The sequence below is a fragment of the Pogoniulus pusillus genome, chromosome 28 (genome assembly GCF_015220805.1).
Source record: "Pogoniulus pusillus isolate bPogPus1 chromosome 28, bPogPus1.pri, whole genome shotgun sequence".
NCBI classification, from domain to species: domain Eukaryota; kingdom Metazoa; phylum Chordata; class Aves; order Piciformes; family Lybiidae; genus Pogoniulus; species Pogoniulus pusillus.
In genome coordinates this window covers 1,990,144-2,013,051 of record NC_087291.1, presented here as the reverse complement: position 1 = coordinate 2,013,051, position 22,908 = coordinate 1,990,144, and the positions used below count along the sequence as shown (strand labels likewise).

General features: G+C 42.1%; 1 protein-coding gene across 2 annotated transcripts in view; it reads left to right on the top strand.

Annotated features, from left to right (window-relative positions):
- The window catches only part of LOC135187953 (ubiquitin-conjugating enzyme E2 E2), a 293,818-nt gene that overhangs the window by 17,602 nt on the left and 253,308 nt on the right, over nucleotides 1-22,908 (top strand). For both annotated transcript variants that reach the window (XM_064167037.1, XM_064167036.1), the window contains exon 3: nucleotides 333-383. In XM_064167037.1, coding sequence (XP_064023107.1) covers nucleotides 333-383 — 51 coding nt within the window. The remainder of the gene's footprint in view (nucleotides 1-332; nucleotides 384-22,908) is intronic.

Sequence of the window (22,908 nt, the reverse complement as noted above, 5' to 3'; positions counted from 1 at the left end):
ATTCTGGAGACCAAGACCTGTGAGACATACAGGCAGAGAGGAGATAAGAAAGGGAGGACGTAAGAGACATGGAATTCTCATTGATGTGAGCAAAGGGCCTGAGAACCCCAACCTGTAGAAAAGTGGGATTTTCAAGGTGGCTGCTCATGGTGGAACTTGTCCCAGATTTTCCAGGAAAGATTTCAGGTTTAGTTCCACATTTTCTTGTTCAGTTTCATCAGATATTATAAGGATTATGTTTTGTTATTATTGATTGCTGTAGAAATGTTCATAAAGTTGAAGTGTATTACAAAATAGACCTGATCATAAGTTTTTTTTCTCTTTCCCTTAAGAATTCAGAAAGAGCTTGCAGAAATTACATTAGACCCTCCTCCAAACTGTAGGTAAGTCCATCTAGATTTTATTAATTTGGAATGTGGATATGGAATATATGGAATTATGGAAATTGCATGGAGGACTGGAGTAAATGTTAGCTATTTCTTTGTGCTGTTATTTAGTATTTTTCTAGTAAAAGCTGAGATATAACTTTTGTCTGCATGCAAGGATATGACATACTTCCTGGTAACAGAAGTAATGGGGAAAAATGATGAGCCCAATGATATGTTAATAGAAATGGGATGAAAATCAAATCATGATGGCATTTTGTTTGATTCTGTGAAATGTAATCTTGGTGGCAGTTGCTGGTACATTTTGTGTGTTTGTTTTGGTTTCTTTAGCCTTGCAAATTGTTAACTTGTGAGTATAAAGGAGAAGGAAAAATGTTATATACACAAGCTGTTGTTAATCTTCTGTCTGTGTTTCTGGTGGTCAGTTAGAATATTGAGTGGAAATTCATCACACAGGTTTTCTGATAGTGACTCTGAGTTTGTTTGTGGGTAGTTTTGGCTTTTGATCAGATACATTTACTTTTGGTATGTTTAAAATTGGCTTTGAAATGATTAGTGAGAAAATCCTAGAAACCCTTGGTACCTGGTGGCCAAGGCAGTGTACAGTTGTTTTCATATGGCTTCTTACCTGTCAGCTTTGACATCTGGTCAGTGCTGGACCTGGGCCAGGGCTGTGCAGCACTGCTTAAAGGAGCCCATGCTGTTACACCATGCAGTGAGGTATTTGGCTCAGTGCAGAAGAATAGCTTCCATCCAGTCTTGCCAACCCATTTCAGCTGATGTGGTTAGCAGGATTCTTTCTATTAGTGCAGTAAAAAGAAAGATTGATAGAAAGAGCTGATTGCACGCAGCTTTTGTAATGAATCCCCATACATTTCAGTGTCAAATTAACCAAGCAACCTGTAGTAAAAATGATAGTCAGCTTTATTGGTTTGGTCTCTTGACAGAAGTAGATGTGAGGAAATATTCTAACAAGATTGGATGTGGTTGTGCTGGATCTTAAGATGTAAGTCAAGCAGCTACGTGTTAAAGCACTGCCTAGTAGACTTGCAGTAATAGTGTTCAAAGTGTATTTCAGTCAATTAGGATGAACAGTTCTCTGCCAGATAAAGCATTTTAATAGCTAAGCTGTTTTGTCATACTTACAACTGTGTGCAAGTATTCAATCACATCAAAGCTGTTTCATATGGCAGATCCTTACTTAGGTGTTGATGACTGATGCCTATTAGTGGATTGATTTGCTGAGATGAATATTAAACTCCATTCTGTTGTAGGAGAATGCGTAAGTCTTTGAACTGAGCCTAGAAGGCTTACAGTTTATACAGCAGTGTCATTTGTTCTAGTTCTCTGAATCCTTCCCTTTGGAACAAAGCAATTGTTTCGGTACACAAGATAATGTTGTTTGAGGTTTGTTTTTTTTTCTTTGGCTAGGAAGTGTGAAGTGAGCACTGCCTGGCTTAGTGGGAAGCTCTTTGGTGACCTGTAATTTTAAGAAAAAAAGGTGATCTGATGGTTTCCTGAGTGGTTTTTTGTCTTCTAGTTTTGTTTTGAATTCTGTACGCACATAAAATAGCAATGAAGTGCACTGCATGATGCTGTTTTGCAAAATAGAGAATTGATGTCAAACTTCATGTGTTTGCTGCTTTAACACAGTTTTTAAGATGTAAACTCATTTCATGTTGTGATCTTGATAGATAACCATTAGTAACTTTACTATTAGCAAATATGGGTTTTGTGGTCAATGCAGAATCACTTCATTCGGTTTTATGCTCTGTTGATATAGCCTAAATAGTGCTTTCATTTGAAGCTCATCTATTTTTCTATTATAGTTAAACATTACAAAACAAATACATCAGCCAGAGCTGATTCTTCAGCATAACAAAGCAAGCCAAGCTATAGTATACTATGTCTTACCCTAAAGTGCTGATACATCCTTCCTTGGTTTAAGTGGAACTTAGATCATTGTTAAAACAGGTGTTAGATTTTCTCCTTTAAAAAAAAAAACCTTATTTCATAAAGATAAATTCCTTACAGATGTAGACTACTTGAAGTGGCTGTGATTTTCAGCTTACCTTTTCCAGGTTGTGATTTCATAGTGGGAAGGAAGTGGGATGCTCGTAGGACCTTGGAGATTTTTCTGCTGCATTTATCTCACAGCAATTCATTCTTCCCTATAGGAATTCAAAACTAGCATGTGAAGCAAAATCTTAAAAGAGCCCAACAAACAGAAACAAAGCCAAAACAAACAAAAAAATTATGGCCATTATTCTGTTTGCAGCAGAAAAATGCCCTGGTTAGAGTGTTCTTCAGAAAAACTGCAATTTAGGCAGTGCAAGTGGATGAGTTGTGGAGAAGAGTTAAGTCCTATGAAAGAACTCTATCCTCTTTTTTAAGTCATGGTTGGGCAATATGAATGTGATTAAATCTCAAAACTGAAAGTCACAGAAGATGTGAAAGAAATCTGTGTTATTAAAAAGCACTAAGCAGTTAAGAACTTCTGATAGACAGGATAGTGAGCTGAAGCTGAACTTGGGTGGAGTATTGCAAGATGTGTTGCAGGACCTTCCATTAACTACAGCAGGCCAAACCTTCCAATCTGTTCAGGAAAAAAAGCCCCAGATGAAACAGTGTCTGTACAGCAGCATCCCTTAATAGCCTGCTAGGCTACTCAGCTTCCACTCCTGCAGCAGCTGCAATCTTAGCACTTCACCTGCCTCATCCTCATGAAGAGAACAGGCTGCATAATCTTCTCGTTTGTCTGAAAGACACACACAAAAATGAGCCTTGCTCACACATCTGACTTGTAGTTGGCAGTTGCTGCAGCTTGCAGCATCTTTCCAAAACTCTGGGAAGCTGTGGATTTTGTAGTTCCTAAAAAATCTGCCACACTTAGCTTTAGAAGAGGATTTCATTTTATGAGGAATGGGGAGTTGCCTACCTCTCTAGGAGTCTGTATTCTCTACTTTGGGTTCTGGACAGTGGAAGGAGTCCTCTTGGCTTCACAGGCTTTGGATCGTTCCCCAGGACCGCGAGTGCAATGTTCTGAGTGTCAGAAAGTCTGGCTGGAGGTGTGTGTGGGAGTGAGCAGTGTAATCATTGCTATTTTTGGAGGAAGACATGTGGGGTGGGGGAAAAAAAAGAAAAGCAAAAAAGCCTGTTTGTTATACTTCAAACTGAACAGAGGGAACAGGATGCTTTTTATCATGTTATGGCATTGTCCATTCTGCCCCCCTCCCTCCTCTTTGCTTGTGTTTGGAGCTGAATTTACTGCCAAGGAGTCCTGAACACTAAGAAGGTACACTTCTATTTTAAGTCTGCAGCACAGTGGAATTTTAATTTGTCATCATACAGTGTATCTCAGTTGTAGGTGTTTGCCTCTGTTGTTGTTTTTTCCTTTCCTCCTCATTGAAGTACAAAGCGTGATTACTAGAAACGTTGCATTGTGTACCTTTGAGTGCTGCAGAGTGTATCTTTTCCTCATGGGCAAGAAAAACCTCATCTTTAAGTACCATTTTTATATGTTACCTTGCTGGAAGAAAGTAATTGTTGAAAATTCTTGTAGCAAAAAGAATGCCTTTTCAGACTTTCCCATGTTTTGGACAGCAGCTTGTCCAAGACAATAGATTTAGAATCACAGAATGGTTTAGGCTGGAAGGGACCTCAAGGATCATCCAGTTCCAACCCCCTGCCATAGGCAGGGACACCTCCCACTAGAACAGGTCACTCAAGGCCTCATCCAACCTGGCCTCGAAAACTTCCAGGGAAGGAGCAGCCACAGCTTCCCTGGGCAACCTGTGCCAGTGTCTCACCACCCTCACTGCAAAGACCCCTTTCCTAACATCCAGTTTCAATCTCCCCTCTGCCACTTTAAAGCCATTACTCCTCATCCTGTCATTACAAGACCTTGTCAGTAGTTCCTCCCCAGCCTTCCTGTAGATCCCCTTCAGATACTGGAAGGCCACTATAAGGTCTTCTCAAAACATTCTCCTCCTGAGTTGAAGAGCCCCAACTCTTGTAGCCTGTCCTCATAGCAGAGCTGCTGCAGCCCTCTAATCATTCTCATGGCCCTCCTCTGGTCTGGCTCCAACAGTTCCATGTCCTTCTTGGGGGCTCCAGAACTGCCCCCAGGACTGCTGGTGGGGTCTGAGGAGAGCAGAGCCAAGGGGCAGAATCCCTTCCCTTGCCCTGCTGCCCACACTGCTCTTGCTGCAGCCCAGCACAGGGTTGTGTCTGGGCTGCATTCACACTGCAGGCTCCTGTTGAGCTTTTCATCAGCCCAGACCCCCAGGGCCTGTTCCTCAGGGCTGCTTTCAGCCATTCCCCACCCAGCCTGGAGCTGTGCTTGGGATTGCTCCCACCCAGGTGCAGGAGCTTACACTTGGCCTTGTTGAATGTCCTGAGGTTGGCCTGGGCACAGCTCTGCAGCCTTTCCATGTCCCTCTGAATGAATCCTTGCCCTCTAGTAAGTTGCCTGTGCCACACAGCTTAGTGTCATAGAATACAACTTCTATTGTCAGCATTGTACAGTATTTCCCTTCTCACTGCCAAGAGAACAGCATCTCTGTGACAACTAATACCAATTGCTTACATCAGGAAATGATACTTGGGAAATATTTAATTTGATTTTAACTTCATTGAAAGTGAACATAGTAGATGGAAACAAGCAAAGCCAGCATGAAACAAATAGCAGCTCTCTATGGACATCACTTGGAGCAACTGCTTGAAATATTCCTGTTAAATCCCTGTTGTTTCCTATCTTCTTCTCTGTATTCTCTTTAGTTGTTCCCTAGTGTATTTGTCACCATTTTTCTCTTTCCTGCATATCTGCTGAAATTCCTTCTATGTGTTACAGATTTTTTACTCCTTTATCCCTGTGACAGTGTGGGTGAGGCATGCATGAGGCTCAGAGATGTACTTGAAAGGGCTGCACAGCTTAGTGGGCTGGTTCTTATTGCAAAACAATCAATTTAAAACTCTGCATGTAGTCTTATCTCTTCTATTAACTTGGAATAATCACATTAATTCTTTGCTTCTTACACTGTCTGCAAAACTAATAATAAACATATCTGATCCTAGTATTTTGCTTGTGAAAACTAATCACACTAAAAAGGCTTTAACCACTTCTTTTCAGTATGATGTAGAGAAGAGCCAAGTGGAATGGCAACTTGCTCAACTTGGCTTAGGGGGAGAGGTCAATATGCCTCATGGATGTCTGTGTGGAATCCAACATTCCTGCTCAGTATTACTCTGACTCTGTTTTTTGCAGAAGTGGTGAGGCTGAGATCTTCACAACTCAAATGGACTATATGAATTCCATCAATTTAAGTTATTGTTCTCAGGGCCATCTGTTTAAACTCTGCTATTTTAAAGCTGAGGAGATGGCACAGCTGTAAGGAGCAGGAAACAAATTTAACTCTACTTCACAACAAGACTAAGAGGGAGATGATTGCCAGCCTTGCTGTACAAGATAGAGCAGATAAATAGAAGTCTATGGACCTAGAGCAGCAGGTACAGCAAGTGTCTGTCATGCTGCCCTGGCCTATTTGATCTCCATCCTTCCCCCTCACTTGAGGAACTTGTTAAGCACCTTTTTCCCTCTTCCTTGCATGTGCACATGTGCAAAAGCACATGGACTCTCACACAGCTTTCCAACGTGAGCAAAGAGGTGCCCTTTTTCTTTGTTTTTAGATCATATGCCTGCAGCATGTTTGGTTTATTTTCCCTTAAATATTTGAATAAATATGAAACAATTTGAAGAAAACTGAGAAAAGCCTTCTCCAAATGCAGAAACAATTCCTCTGGAGTGCCAGCTCCATTTTTAAGACAATTTGCTCAATCTAATTTACTTCTCTTTTAGTCCCCTTTAGCTTGCACATAATATTTGGGTAGCATTAAGTGTTTGACTCGTTCGTTGCACTGCATCTACTTAATGTCCACTACGTATTTCACTGCATTTGAGTTCACAAGAAGTTATTTTTACTCTGGTACAGAATGCAGAGGCTACTTCAGTGAGGTCTGTAGCCAAGGAAGAAACTTTAAGGCAGCACAGGCACAGAGCAGCATGTCTTTATTTGCTGATTCCTTCATAAAACATGGGAAGTGTAACGGGTGATTGGCATCACACTCAGGGTTGTCGTGTCACTTCAAAGCAGTATGGGAGTATGGTGGTTACTCTAGCTAAAGAGCCTTTGCTCTGTTTCTTCTGATAAGGGAAGAGGACTGAGGCACAAACCTCAGGTGAAGAACAGTGCCCAAGCTTTGTGTTTTTAGAGCCCCCTGTCATCAATGATTTTGATTGAGTTAGAGATGCATCAATCTATCGCCATAGTCGCAGGAGTGTGATGCTCGTGTGCAAGCGGGATGAGAACTGGCGTAAGGAATGTTTGTGCAGAGCACCACCTCAGAAAACACTACCAGCCCCCTTGGTACCAATCTGAGCTCCTTTCCCGTTACTCCCGTGGAGTTTACCCTCTGCCTGTACAGGTTTGCTTTTATCTACTGCTGTTTTTCTATCATCTTCTAGAGAAAATGGCCCACAGAAAAGTGTGTATAGCTTTGTCTCTCTAGGCCTTGTAAGACTTCACAGCAAACAGCAAAACTTAATCAAAAAGATACATGCACAGAAGCAGTTGCTACTAATGTGCAGAATCCTGTTCATGGAGATATCAACAGTCACTTGTGGATAATAATGAATGTAAAATGTATTTGAATGCTTATTGCTACTGCTTTATTTTTAACTTTGATTCCCTTCCTGCTTCAAAAGCAGCCAGAAACACATCCCCAAACCATGCAAGCTAACGATTGCCCTGGGATTGTATTTGTAATTGCAACTATGCTGTATTTCATCACTTGATTTAGTTTACCTGCTTTTTATAACTGGGGATTTTTAAATTTATTACCTCAGTGCCTTGAAGTACCTTGGATAAAAAGTGTCAGGTTACTTTTGAATATATAATCTTTTAATTCCCACAGCTGTTTTCTTTTAAGACAGTGAAGGACAGTGCCACTTGGCATTGCAGTCTGAACCATAGAATGTTTTGGGTTGGAAGGGACCTTAAAGATCATCTAGTTCCAACCCACCCCACCCCTGCTTTGGGCAGGGACACCTTCCACTAGACCAGGTTGCTCAAGGCCTTAACCATCCTGTCCTTTTACAGGTCATCCACAATCTCCCTGGGCAACCTCTTCCAGTGTCTCACCACCCTCACTGCAAAGAATTTCTTCCTGATACCCAGTCCAAATCTCCCCTCTTCCATCTTCAATCCATTGCACCTCATACTTGTAAAAGCCCCTCCCTAGCTTTCTTGTAGGTCCCCTGCAGGGACTAGAAGGCTGCCCTAAGGTTACACTTGAGCCTTTTCTTCTCCAGGCTGAACAGCCCAAACTCTCACAGCCTGTCCCCATAGAGAACAGGTGTTCCAGCCCTCTGATCACCTCTCTGGCCTCCTTTGGACTTTCTCTGCTGGAACCTCCAAAGAGAAGCTCTGAAAGTCAAGCAGTGATTTCTTACCCGAAGTACAATCTACACACTTGTCTTTTACAGACCTGATTATGAGGTACTGGAATGTGTCTAGAGAAGGACAATGAAGCTGGCAAGAGGCCTGGAACACAAACCCTATGAGGAGAGGCTGAGGGAGCTGGGGGTGTGCAGCCTGCAGAAGAGGAGGCTCAGGGCAGAGCTCATTGCTGTCTACAAGTACCTGAAGGGAGGCTGTAGCCAGGTGGGATTGGTCTTTTCTGCCAGGCAACCAGCAACAGAACAAGGGGACACAGTCTCATACTGTGCCAGGGCAGGTGTAGGCTGGCTGTTAGTAGGAAGTTGTTGTCAGAGAGAGTGATTGGCATTGGAGTGGGCTACCCATGGAGGCGCCATCACTGGAGGTGTTGAAGCCAAGCCTGGCTGGGGCACTTAGTGCCATGGTCTGGTTGATTGTCTAGGGCTGAGTGCTAGGTTGGCCTGGATGAGCTTGGAGGTCTCTTCCAACCTGCCTGATTCTATGATTTTCTTTGTTCTTTTTGGAAATTGACCTAAAAACTGTCTTTCAAATGGTAGCCCTCCTTACCTAACAAGAAACATGCAGACAGTATGCCCTAGATTATTGTGCTAGGGGCTAAGGAAATGCAAGATGTTCAGGAGACACATTTCCATGTAACTACACTAAAACATTTTTTACACTGTTTGTTTTGCCTGTAAAAGTGACCTTTCAATATTATGCTGTTCACAAGGCATCTGGTTTTGAGAAGAGAACACACAGATGTTTTTTTTCATGGGCCTTCCCTGTGTCAAGATGCTATGTGCTTGGAAAGCCATCTAAAATGTAATTGATGTTCCTTTAGTGTTCTAATGGCTTTGAAAATGTATGTTTGATACGAAAATGCATTAGACAGCACTGAGCTTATTTCTCTTTCATATACTAAACTGAATTTCCAACATATATTTGTTTCCATTTTGGCTTGTGGTTCGATGGTGATTGTAGGGTTGATTAGATACAGCACTCAAAAGCTTCAGGATGTATTGTGGCCATTGGTGGCTCGAAACCTTAGCAACTTTCAGGAAGAGAGGAGTGAGGGAATAAAAAGGCACTAAAGGGAGCCTGCTGCTGGCTGCTTGCCAGAACTGGCAATTTCGCTCACTGATGGTGAAGTAAGGAACTGGCTGAAAAACTCGTTAATACCTCCCAGCATAACAATAGCTCCACGTGATTTCTCCCATTTCTCCCAGTGTTCAAATCATGGCAACTTCTCTCCTGGGAGAAGAAAAGAGAGAATGACATTAGAGAAGAATAAGCATACTTGGGAGAGCACTTGGTGAGTGTAGATTTGGAAGGACAGGGAGACAGCAGTGTGTATCCCATGGGACAGCTGAAGCAGGGGAATGACTGGAGACTGAGGCATAAGGAGAGGTCATGATGATCCTTGAAGCAGGAAAGGGCAGAAAAGTGGCCACAGTAGCCTGTGGTGGACATGGAAGGGGTCTTTGATTTTTGCAGCGTGCTCAGTGAACAAGATGAGTAAAGCTCTAGTTTAAATCGCAGGTGTGGGCAAGTTGGAAGAGAGGACTGTAGCCAGGTAAAGAGAAATACTTTGTTTTCAGTGTGGTGAATTCTGAACAGGTTTTCTTCCAGTGGTTTTATATCCAGTTGCAGCTGACCTATGCAAGTCAGTCTTTTAGGTAGAGCAAGGTCATCTCAAATGCTTTCAACCTCAGGATAATTCAGACTGATTCTGAAGACATTACTTTTGCTCTCTCCTGCATTGTTAAGCGAATTTGTTTGTTCTTGCCATGTCCTGTTTCCTTCCCCCCACCTCTGAACATGAATTTGGTTTCTAACATAAGACTAAGATTGCATATGCATGGACTTTGTGTTTTCACTGCAGCCTTCATGAAATACAAAAAACCCCTCCCCACCAAACCCTGAAACAAGTGTGTTACATAGTTATGGCCTGCCAACAAGGGAAACAAAACCACATTAACTGAGAGTTAGGAGACTGCAGAGAAATAGCTTAAGTGTGCATGTTTTTACTTTAGTTAGTTGCTCTGAGGGGGATTAATCTTTTTTTTTTCCCCCTCTAAATGTAGACTAATGTCTTGTATAAATACTTGTATATAAATACAATATAAAAATCTATAAAATATATTGAAATATACATAATAAATATATAATTTATGGATAGACATATTACATAAATAAAAAAATGAACACTTGTGTAAATACAAAGGCCACACCTTGAGTGCTGTGTCCAGTTCTGGGCTCGTCAAGTCAAGAGAGATGTTGAGGTGCTGGAAGGTGTCCAGAAAAGGGCAACAAAGCTGGTGAGGGGCCTGGAGCACAGCCCTGTGAGGAGAGGCTGAGGGAGCTGGGGGTGTGCAGCCTGCAGAAGAGGAGGCTCAGGGCAGAGCTCATTGCTGTCTGCAACTACCTGCAGGGAGGCTGCAGCCAGGTGGGGTTGGGCTCTGCTGCCAGGCAACCAGCAACAGAACAAGGGGACACAGCCTCAAGTTGTGCTAGGGGAGGTCTAGGCTGGATGTTAGGAGGAAGTTGTTGTCAGAGAGAGAAGAGGCTGGTGAGAGCCCTCAAGCACAAGCCCTATGAGGAGAGGCTGAGGGAGCTGTGATTGTTTAGCCTGGAGAAGAGGAGGCTCAGGGGAGACCTTATTGCTGTCTACAACTACCTGAGGGGTGGTTGTGGCCAGGAGGAGGTTGCTCTCTTCTCTCAGGTGGCCAGCGCCAGAACAAGAGGACACAGCCTCAGGCTGCGCCAGGGGAGATTTAGGCTGGAGGTGAGGAGAAAGTTCTTCCCTGAGAGAGTCATTGGACACTGGAATGGGCTGCCTGGGGAGGTGGTGGAGTCGCCGTCCCTGGGGCAGTTCAAGGCAAGTTTGGACGTGGCACTTGGTGCCATGGTCTGGCCTTGAGCTCTGTGGTAAAGGGTTGGACTTGATGATCTGTGAGGTCTCTTCCAACCCTGATGATACTGTGAATGGGCTGCCCAGGGAGGTGGTGTAGTCGCTGTGCCTGGAGGTGTTGAAGCAAAGCCTGGATGAGGCACTTGGTGCCATGGTCTGGTTGATTGGCCAGGGCTGGGTGCTAGTTTGGGCTGGATGAGCTTGAAGGTCTCTTCCAACCTGGTTGATTCTATGTAAGGATCAGTTTCTTTACAGAAATTTGATAGAGCATTTATTTCTGACTGTAGTAGGTACTATTGCACTGAATAGTCAGTCACTGCTATTTCATGATAATCATGTAAGAAACATGCTTTTATTAGAAACTCATTATCCTTCAGTAAATTCCTCATTATTGAATAAATAGAGGGAAATGGAAGGTACTCTGTCGGCTGAGACTGACAGCTTTGCTGAAAATGAAGTGTGTGTTTCCTCAAATAAATGCCACCATCTCAGAAGAGCCAAATGTTGTCTTCAGTGCACCTATGTTTGATAAGAATTTAAACTCTGATCTTCTATGTAATACTTAAAAACTATTTCCCTTTGGAGAAAACTTTAAAGAAACATCTGACAAATCCATGTTATTTCCTGAATGTCATTGTGTGCTACTTACTCCTTCCAAAGGAAAAATGTTTTCCTCTCTCCTTTGACATCTACATTAAAAAATCAAATTTTCTCCGTTCCAATACCAGGATTCTGCAGCTCTTAACTGAGGCACCTGATTTTTTTTTTTCTTTTGGCTTCTTGGTTTTTGTTTTGGCTTTTTGTTGTTGCTGGTTTTGCTTGGGTGTTTTGGTTTTTTTTTTTTGCATAAGGACAACAGTCTAACTTTTATTCTTGGTGTACAGGGAGTATGTACAGGTTTACAATTCATAGCTTGAATTTGATGAAATTGTCTTCCAAAATATTCTGTCAGAAATGCTGCACTTTAAGGCTTAGAAGTTATGACATGGTACTAGAGCAATGGGTTGCCCAGGGAGGTGGTTGAGGCCCCATCCCTGGAGGTGTTTAAGGGAGGCTGGATGAGGCTGTGGGCAGGCTGATCTAGGGTAGGGTGCCCCTGCTTATGGCAGGGGGGTTGGAACTGGATGGTCCTTGTGGTCCCTTCCAACCCTGACTGATTCTATGATTTCACAGCAAGCTCTGTTGATCTGGCTGCTGTTATCTCAGTGTACAGTAAAGCTTATTTACGTGGTGGTTACATATTTGCAGGTTTGTTACAAGCTTTTTGGGCTAATTGGCTGCAGCTCTGAATCATGTTGCTAATTACAATTAAGATATCTTCTCAAAATAATCTTTGTTTCCATTCACTGTAACATTCCCCCTCCCCCCCCCCCCCCTTATTTACATGCCTTTAATTTTTCACTTTAACAGTTCTTACAGCACTTTTATTTTTGTTTCAAAGCTGTGGAATTGGATTAAACAGGGTTTTTTAAACACTTCCATGTTGCTTGGAAAGAAGCCAGTTACTGAGTATCAGCGTAATAGAAGCCATGCTTAGCAGTGCCTCCCATATGGTAGCTCGTGTTTGTGTGCTAAGGCATTATGTGTTTTAAATATTACCTTTTATATGATAGTCAAATTTATGCCAGGATCTGAAGTTTCCTCTTATTAATGTTAACAAAGATATCAGAGAGCCAACTGTTTCTGGTTTTTAGGGAGAAATCTGTAGTTAAATACATAATTTACTGTCTGCTCTGCACAAAAGCCGTATCTATGTGGCCCTTACTAGCTTGAGATGCATACTGCGCCTAGAGAAGGCTATAGGGGAGTGATAATATGCTTTCTTGAGACTTGCAGCCTTTTAATGGTGTAAATATTGTGGTGGGCAGATGGCAATTCTGTGGCAAAACCTGCAATATAATTCATGACAATGAATGTGAAGAATTAGCAGTGCACAGTCATACAGCAGTTGCTCTCTGAGTCACGCTTAACACAGATGACAGAGCTTAAATTACCCGTGGTTTCTGCTGGTTTGGAGGTTGTTGGTTTGTTTGAGGGGTTTGTGTTTGGTTTTTATTCTTTGTATTTGTTTATGACATTTGGAGCTTTTAAAGATGTTTGGGTTTGATTGTCTGAATGTAGACAGTCTTTTTGTATAACAATCTGTGATAATCATCACATTTCTTTATTAGAAAACACTGTTCAGTGGAGAAGCAGTGGATGATTCCATTCTTTCAAAATGATTGTCTCATTTTTAGTACAGGTTGTTTTCTGAGGGAGCAGGGCTTTTTATTTCTGTAAGCTTAGCTGATACTTGCTTTATACAAACTTTTGTTTGGGAGATATTGACAGTAATCACCAGTGAAAATATACATCATAAACGTAATAGAGATTATTATCCTTAGGCAGTATTGAGAACTTTATACTGCTGAGTTAAGTGAGTCTGGCATGGTTTTGTTTGCTTGTTTTTAAATTCTAGATAATGACAGTATTCTTAGAATAACAATATTGTGTCAGCTCTAAGATCACTTTAGCATAGATGTGGTGCAGAGAATTAAGAAATGCTCTGCACTCTCACTACTTGGGTAGTATGAATTACCTATCAAATCAGGCCTCTTCCACCCCTTCAGAAGAGAGAAGATGACACTTTTAATTTTCAGAGAAGTTTGTGATTAGAAAAATTAGCTATCTGCTGAGCATGCAATTTCACATTAGTTAATATAGATAATTAAATACCAAGCTCATAGCTGTGGCATTTTGAGTTGCAAACCAGAGATAAAGGTTTCAAATTTGGAGCTTGCAGCTGGGGCAGGTTCAAAGGAAAGCTTGTTTCAGAACCAGTATAATAAATCCAGCACTGGCTTTTGCAATTACATAAAGTAGCTGTGGAAGGGATCTGTTAAGTCTTCTGGGTTAATCTATGGACTGAAGTTAACTGGGCTTGACTGTTGCACAGGAATTTGGACTAAGTGTCATGAGTGAAAGTGGGTCATTCCTGTTATTGCAGATTTTGGTGGCTAGCCTGAAATGAAGGGCTTTCTTGACTGGATTTATTGTGGAAGAGTGCCTGTCTTTTGATTACTGTATAAGTGTTGGCCTTAGTGCATGCTTGGTTGGAGTCAGTTGACTTCTCTGCAGCAAGCATCGCAGGAGATACTGAGTCTTGCTCGTTCAAACTGCTTCTGCCATCGGACCTCTCCCATGCTGAAGGACCAGTTTTGCTGCCTAGGTCAGAAGCACAATTTCAGCTGCTTGTATCTCCTCCATGCAGTTTGCTGTGTTGCCAGCCAGAGCAGTCCTCTGGAGTCACTTTGTGCCTAGGGTACCGAGAGCAGATTCTTTGTCTGTCTTCTTTCCTGAGGTACTTGCGTAAGATTTGCCATAGTTTGGCTCAAAGAAAATAGCTGTATCTTGTAGGGTCAAAAACCTAACCCCCAACATGCCCCTTCCATAATTATATGTTTGCTTATTAATGTTCTTGTACGAATAAAACAAGGCCTGTCAGTCTATAAAAGCACTTCTGAAAGAGGGCCTGCTTCACTGCCATGTCTTATTCACAGCAGTGTCCTGTTGGTGTTCACAAGAACAGTAAAACACTTTGACACACACTGTGTACATTACAGGATTGAAGTGTCAGATCAAAATTGGCTATAAACATTTTCACAGTCACTTGTCATTGCACGTTGGAAGGTGGGAAATTTTCAGAGAAGATGACTCAATTTTCTTCCTTCCCTGCCTGTCTGAGCTGCCAAAAGGGAAGAAGTATACACTTAATATGGCATTTCAATGGGCTGTTGTGGGCACAACTACTGTAATGCTGCCTGTCCAAGTATGTTTCTCAACATTCTGTCAACATAGCAATTAAGCATCAGTGCAAGAGGACTAGTTTGAATTTTGATCCAGCATTAACTGATTTATGCTTTAGGGGTTTTGATTGTTGCTTTCAATTGTTTTTTTATTTGTGAACCATGATCTTTAAGCAATAAGATTCAGTGAGCACAAATATCATTGGGATGGGAAATGATCTAGCATCACATAATCAACTCAGAAACCTCATTTGAGTTTGGAATTACTGTGGTGTAAATCAGGCTTAACTTGATAATTCAAATACAATGGCTTCACGTGTGGCAGACTTCCCCAAGAGATATTAATTAAGCATCTATATTAACTGTATTTTGGCATACATTTTCAGGTAGCCACAAAAAAAGTTTCCAAGGCCCACAGTGTGGCTACATAATGAGTGCATTTCTAAAATGTTCCACAACTGGCTTTGCTCCTCACTGAGCACAACTAGCTGAGGGATGACAGCTATCTCAGTCTTGCTAGAAGCTTTGATTTGTATGATAATGATGAATTTATTCTGCTGTCAGTACAGAGCACTTCGCATTCTGGTATCAAGGTTAATTGTCGCTTTGAGAAGAAGTGAGGCACAGTCTGCCAACTCGGTGCTCTGCTCAGCTGAGAAAGATAATTGTTGTTTAAGCAGTATTTAAATGAGTCCAAATGCTGATAAATACACAACCAAAGGGTTTTTTTTTCCTTGCATTAATTTACTCTGCTAGAGAATGAGGTCATCACTGTGTATAAATATCACTAATGGACACTGTAGTAAAAATATGCAGAGTATTTGCAGGACTTAGAAGAAGTGGGTTGGTTTTCCCCCATGTGGCCTTCAAGCTTCAGTTCCTCATGTCAACAAATCCAGTTCTTCTATGTCTGTGGTTGCTTTCAGCAGTTGCACTGATAACCTTTGTGTGTCTCCCTATGCACTGTGTCCTGACCTTATTGATGCACCTGAGAGATGTAGAATCTGTACTATGTGTTGCAGTTTTTAGGACTACTGCGTGCTCACATTTGTTCAAAGATAACTTTCAGTTTTCCCCATCTAGATTTGGGAAATTGTAAGCAGTCCAGTGGGAAGAAAAACAATTCAGGAACATGCAAATGTTGCTATAAATTAGCAGATTGGGGTTTTTTGGTATTCCCAGAGTCACAAGACTGTCCCATAATCTGTCCTTTTTTTTCCCCTTCTTTTTTGGTAAACTTTCTTTTCCCTGCCTTTAGAAAGTTTTCACTTAAATAGAATGTGTGCACCTTGCTCCACCTCTTACCTCCTTCCTCTCCCCCCTGACCCAGGCTGTTTGTTTTGCCCACTGCTTTTTAAAGATTATTAGCTGCATTTCTTAGCCTTGAGATAATTTATATTGGGGTGTCAGTAGCTGTATCTTGATACTTGTCCTGCTGTCCTTTTTTGCACTGCCAAATGACTTCATGCTTATTGACATTAAAACTTTTGGTTTATGTTTAGTGATTTGTTTGTTGCTAAGAGTCCAGTGAAGTCGGTTCTGTTTGTGTGGAGTATTTTATTATTTAGAATCATAGAATCAACCAAGTTGGAAGAGACCTCCAAGCTCAGCCAGCCCAACCTAGCACCCAGCCATGTCCTGTCAAGTAGACCATGGCACTAAGTGACCCATCCAGTCTTTTCTTGAGCACCTCCAGGGACGACAACTCATTCCAATGGCAAATCACTGTAATTTAATGCCATTTTTGGACTAAATAACTGATGTAACTCTGCAGACTGTGTAGCAAACATGCCAAGAATTTGCACGATGCACAGTAAAATGCTAGAATAGTTACTTTCAAGGCTTCAAGAAGAAGCCTCAAGAGAGGCTGAGGGAGCTGGGATTCTTTAGCCTGAAGAAGAGGAGACTCAGGGGTGACATCATTGCTGTCTACAGCTACCTGAAGGGAGCCTGTAGCCAGGTGGGGGTTGGCCTCTTCTCCCAGACAACCAGCAATAGAACAAGGGGACACAGTCTCAAGTTGTGCTGGGGGAAGTATAGGCTGGATGTTAGGAGGAAGTTCTTCACAGAGAGAGTGATTGGCATTGGAATGGGCTGCCCAGGGAGGAGGTGGAGTTGCCATCCCTGGAGGTGTTCAAACAAAGACTGAATGAGGCACTTAGTGCCATGGTCTAGTTGACTGGCTAGGGCTGGGTGCTAGGTTGGAGTGGATGATCTTGGAGGTCTCTTCCAACCTGCTTGATTCTATGATTCTATGAAATGAAGATGAAATTAACTTACTGTAGTGGTTGATGCAAAGTAATGACTTTTGCAATAAGCATCCATAAATTTCTGAGTAAGATGGTTGCATGCTATTATAGGAAGACAATTCACTATTTATTGTTAATTTAATTCTGTTACTTAAAATGCAATCTATTCCTCTGGCTTAGAAATGCAAATTCTTAAGTGGGTTGTTTTCACTCCTAAACACTTCCATATGGTTGTGAAACATTTTTGGTTTTGTATATGGCTTAGTAGCTTTCCACATGACTAATGAAGATTTTAACAAACAGAATGGAAAAGGGCCAACTTGCAGTTGTTAATGCAGTAGCATAATCAGTCCTGTACAGTTTGTTTGTGATAGCTCAGCAGTAGAAGAACGTTGCAAAGAGAAAACACGCCAAGATGATTAGTAAGAACCACAGAGATGTGAATGATTGTCTGAGAACAGCGGCAGTCTGACTGGGTTATTCATGTGAATTCTTCAGTACATGCTTTCATTTTTCTTATGATATCATAAGATACCCTGATAAAGCCTAATTTTGGTAGCAATTTACATTGAGTTACTAAGAAGAAATAAATGAAAGGATTTTTTTGCTTGGGTTAATAGATGTGTTGTAGAAGAGTAGCTGTACAAACAACCAAACTGGTTAAAGCTTATTTATGCAGATAGGAAAAGGTGAAAAATACCTGGCAGGAAGACAGTTACTTTTAAACAAACTTTTTATCAGATGCTTGTCAAAGATATTGGTAGCTAACTTCAGGATTTACCTTCTTGCAATTGTAGTTTGCAAAATGAGCCTTCTTTCTGATTGTTTATTGATTTAAATGAAGAAATGGAGTCACAGAGGGCAGTGAAGTGTGATGAGAAGTGCAGAGAGGAGGACTTAATTGCATAATAGTTGTTAGTGACTTTCAGTCGTTTGATGAAGTTTTTACAAGCAAGCTTTAAAGCAAAACAAAAACCCATAACAACAACAAACCTAAAACACAACAAGGAAGAAAAAACCAACAACTCAAAACTATTACTGATTTACACAAATATCTGAAAGTACTTAATTCATAAACTGTTACATCTTTATCTCAGTCCTAGAAAATGGTCATTGTATTGAGAATTCAGTGTCAATTACAGAATGCATGTACAGTGAATAGGAGAAGGTGAAATTGCTGCTTTTCTGTGGGGAGAAAATATATTAGTGCCTGTTTTTCAAGTGCAAATTCTATTCAGACCTAAAATTTCCATGGAGTTTACAGGTTAATTTTGCTCACTATTTCACTCACTCTTTAGCGAAACAATTGGCTTGCAAGTCTTGTGCTGTTTTCTTCCAGCTTCTGCTGTGAGTTATGAATCATAGAATGGTATAGGTTGGAAGGGACCTCAAGGATCATCCAGCTCCAACCCCCTGCCATAGGCAGGGACATCTCCCACTAGAACAGGTTGCTCAAGGTCTCATCCAACCTGGCCATAAACACCTCCATGGAAGGAGCAGCCACAACCTCCCTGGGCAACCTGTGCCAGTGTCTCACCACCCTCACTGCAAAGAATCCTTTCCTAACATCTACTTTGAATCTCCCCTCTGACAGTTTAAACCCATTCCCCCTTGTCCTGTCCTTACAAGACCTTCTCAATACTCCTTCACAAGCCTTCCTGTAGGCCCCCTTCAGATACTGTTCTTTCATCCCCTTGCAATATATATAATGTATATATAATATATTATAATATAGACTAAATAAGACAAGCTAAAGAACAATATATGTATTATATATTGTTATTATCTATTAATTCTATTGATTTTTAATTTGAATCAATGAAAACTTTGTTCCTGCAGCTGACTCATTTAGCTAAAAATTGTCTTAAATGATGTGTCTTTAGTGATAACATTGGGAGAGGGATGTGCTGTTGCTGACTGTCCAAGTACTGCTTAAAATACATATTTTCCTGAGTTAAAAGTCTGTCTTAAAAGTCCCACATAATTCCTCATGTGAGAAGTAGTTTCCTGAAAAAGCTTTTGAAAATAGCCTTTAAATTACTCTCCATTTTGAAATGGCCAATCTAGAGGACAAACTTAACAAGAATACCTTTGCTGCCATTTTGTTCTTTTATGAACATTCATATTCTAAACAGTCATCTGTTTAGATCTGGTGGTTAGTGAACCTGCTCATCCTTAAAAATGCCAGTAGTGGAGCATGTGATATAGTAGTGGCTTTTTTGTACCACCTGTGCTAGTTTCATAGTCATAGAGTCATAATCATAGAATCAACCAGGTTGGAAGAGACCTCCAAGTTCATTCAGTCCAACCTAGTACCCAGCCCTGGCCAATCAACCAGACCATGGCACTAAGTGCCCCAGCCAGGCTTGGCTTCAACACCTCCAGGGACAGCAACTCCACCGCCTCCCTGGGCAGCCCATTCCAATATCAATCACTCTCTCTGACAACAACTTCCTCCTGACATCCAGCCTATACTTCCATCAACACAACTTGAGACTGTGTCCCCTTGTTCTATTGGTGGTTGCCTGGCAGAAGAGCCCAACCCCCACCTGGCTGCAGCCTCCCTTCAGGTAGTTGTAGACAGCAATGAGCTCTGCCCTGAGCCTCCTCTTCTGCAGGCTGCACACCCCCAGCTCCCTCAGCCTCTCCTGAGCCTTGTGTTTGAAGCTAGCTAGAATGTTTTGGTGAGAAGAACTAGATTACAGGCTGTGAAAGGAAAACAGTGGTGATGTCTACTTCACTCATAGGCTTGCTGAGATGTGTAAGAACAAGAATCAAAACAGAGATAAGGCACAACTTCTCCTGCTGGGGAGCTCCGAGCTGCATCTCTCTCTCTAAGCTCACACTCAGTTTCTCTGACTAATTCACTTTGCTTCCTACCCCCCGGGCCGAACCTCCACTCTTCCTTGGGACTGGGGTAAGGTTGAGAGCGGTAGGGGGAAGGTGAAGGGGCAGCTGGGAGCCCCTCCTGGGGGCAGGTTTCTGGGAGGCTGTTGTGTTTCTGTATTGCCTTTTCCCTTGTACATTTCTGTCTATAACTGTTTGTACCGTAAATATCTGCAACAAAAAATGCCTTGAGTTCCTGAAGCTGGGGTCATCTTTCTTACTCTGATAGCTTCACTTCTTTCTGCCTAAATGCTTAGAAAACTAGTTGTGTAGCAGTTCTGCTAGCAAGATATCCATCCCTTGTGGTGTTTCATGGTTTATCCCAACTGCTTCAGTTACCTCTTTTCTTTAGTTACTTCTGTTCTCCTGTTTCTTATTACGAAGGGAAAGTGAGCCCCCAGACTTGTCACTTAGGTCTGTACTGGTAATATCAACGATGCCAGAGTGCAGTTTTGGCCTGTGTAGTTCAGGTGTCATTATTACTGAGTTATTAGAGCAATCTGGCAAGGCTCTGAACAGCACCAAGCAGTATTACTGTGAACAAACCCTGAGCATGGCTAGGCTGAAGGACATTCCCTCCTAGCAGTCGCATGCTCTGGAGGAGAAGTGAGTATGGATGCAGGCTGTTCTGTGCCAGCTGGCCTTAGTGCCAGCAGACAGTCCTGGCGTGTTCCCTTTGCTGTTTATAGGCACAGAGCTTTGTCTCTTACACGACCACAAACAAACTGGCCAAGCCTGGGTATATTTCCACATTGAGGGCATATGTAAGGGGCTATACATAATTTGTGTATTAGCTTACTTCCAAGTTTCCCTCTTAGTGCTGGGTGTTGTTGAAAGAGTTACATTCCTAGCTGTGATTGGGCTATATTTACTCAGTGAAGGCCTTGAAGTGATGCTGGGAAATACTTCGGTGGGCTGTGGTTTTGCATAATTGTCTAGACAGGATGTTTTGGGAATGTAACCCACTTTCTGAATGCAATATTGTGGTAGTGTTTTGGTATTGCTTTGCAGCAAGAGCACAGTTATTCATGTCTCCTAAAACATGAACTTAATAACACTGATGTTAAAAGGTAATAGAAATTTAATGAAAGTCATGTGTGAATTAAAAAGAGCCTCTGTGCCAAAAGGGAACAAGACAACTGTGTGCCTGGCTTGTACTGAGAGATCAAAAGTTTGGTGCATAAATCCAGCTGGCTGCAAAGAAATGTATCACCCATACTGCATTTCAATATTTGGGTGTGCTGGCATTGATGGTTGAGGTTTCTGGCCGCACAATGTGGAAGGGCTGTTCCCATGCTGTCACTTTAGGAATACCTCTGTAGATTTCTTACACTTTAAGCTTTTGCTGGCCAGAAATAACAGAATCAGAATCAACCAGGTTGGAAGAGACCTCCAAGATCATCCAGCCGAACCTAGCACCCAGCCCTGGCCAATCAACCAGACTATGGCACTAAGTGCCTCAGCCAGGCTTGGCTTCAACACCTCCAGGGACAGCAACTCCACCACCTCCCTGGGCAGCCCATTCCAATGCCACTCTCTCTGCCAACAACTTCCTCCTAACATCCAGCCTAGACCTCCCCTAGCACAACACAACAAGACTGTGTTCCCTTGTTCTGTTGCTGGGTGCCTGGCAGCAGCGCCCAACCCCACCTGGCTACAGCCTCCCTGCAGGTAGTTGTAGCCAGCAATGAGGTCTGCCCTGAGCCTCCTCTTCTGCAGGCTGCACACCCCCAGCTCCCTCAGCCTCTCTTCACAGGGTTTGTGTTCCAGGCCCCTCCCCAGCTTTGTTGCCCTTCTCTGGACACCTTCCAGCACCTCAACATCTCTCTTGAATTGAGGAGCCCAGAACTGGACACAGCACTCAAGGGGTGGCCTGAGCACTGTTGAGTACAGGGGCAGAATAACCTCCCTTGTCCTGCTGGCCACACTGTTCTGATACAAGGCTTCACTTTGCAGTGGCAGCAAATCATGCTGTTTGGGATTGTTCTAGATGATCTTTCCAGGTCCCTTCCAGTCCCTGGCATTCTGTGATTCTGTGATTTTCAATTTAACTTCCCTGGTGTAAAATGACCGAGAAGTATTTCCATCGTCTCCCGAAGGAGGGCAGGTGATAACCTGGTCAAAAGTTGCTAGAGTGTGTATTGTAGTCCTTTGGCTGCTCAGTGACTTTGGCATGGGAGCATAATTGATGGTGTCAGTTCTATTAAATAATTCAGGAGTTCTTTCTCTTTGATTGTGTTGCAAGATTTGTGGATAATAGAGACCTGAGAACGAAGTGTGACAGATGAGAATGGATGGCATACTGCTATCAGTCTTGTAGCTTTTTACCACCTGAAAACTCTGAACTCGAGTCATTGACCATCCCACAGCATATTTGTGTGGACAAAAAAAACCTGTTCAGAAGGTGATTATTAAACTTTGTGTCCCTGAAATCACCAGTCCTCTTTGCATAGTTCCAGTGGTGGCTTTGCAGCTTTTATTTCTTTATTTATTACATGGAGAGTGCAAAACTCACCCCTTTAGTTCTGAATGTCATTGAATTTAGTTTCCCCAGTTTCACTGTAGTTTACTGTTTTGAAGTCAGAATGTATTTATTAATTTTATGTGTTGAAAAAGAGCTTATTTGACTCTGATAATTACCCTGAATACTTTGTAATACAATGACATAGTAACTTAAGATACTATGGGAGCATTTCTTCTTCGTGTCTTTGTTTGACATAAGGATAATTACCTTTGGCAAAACTGGGCTGATTCTGCCTTACTACATCCTCCCCCCTTCCTCGCTCTCTGGTTTTGCCTCAGTTGTAGTTTATGATTCATCTGCTTGGAGTCTCATCCACTCTATCTTCTGTCTTAATAAGATTGACTGTGCTTGATTGTTAGATGTATCTTTGTGTGTAGTGGTGTCCAGCAGTCAAAATATAGTTGGATGTTTCTTTGTGTGCGTGCAGGGAGAGTCAGAGATCATTTCTATCTACTGTATTTCTTGTTTGCCTTTCCTTGGACTTGGTTCTTTTTTGGTAGTTTGGTTTGGGTTTTTGTGGGTCTTTTGTCTGTTTGTTTTTTTCTTTTCTTTTTTTTGGGGGGGAGTTATCTTTATCACTTTGCTTTTGGGCTTGACTGAGTCCTGAATATTGTTGGAAATGGTAAATCTTATCTTTGCCCTATCAGCCTTTCCCCTCATCTAACGTAGAT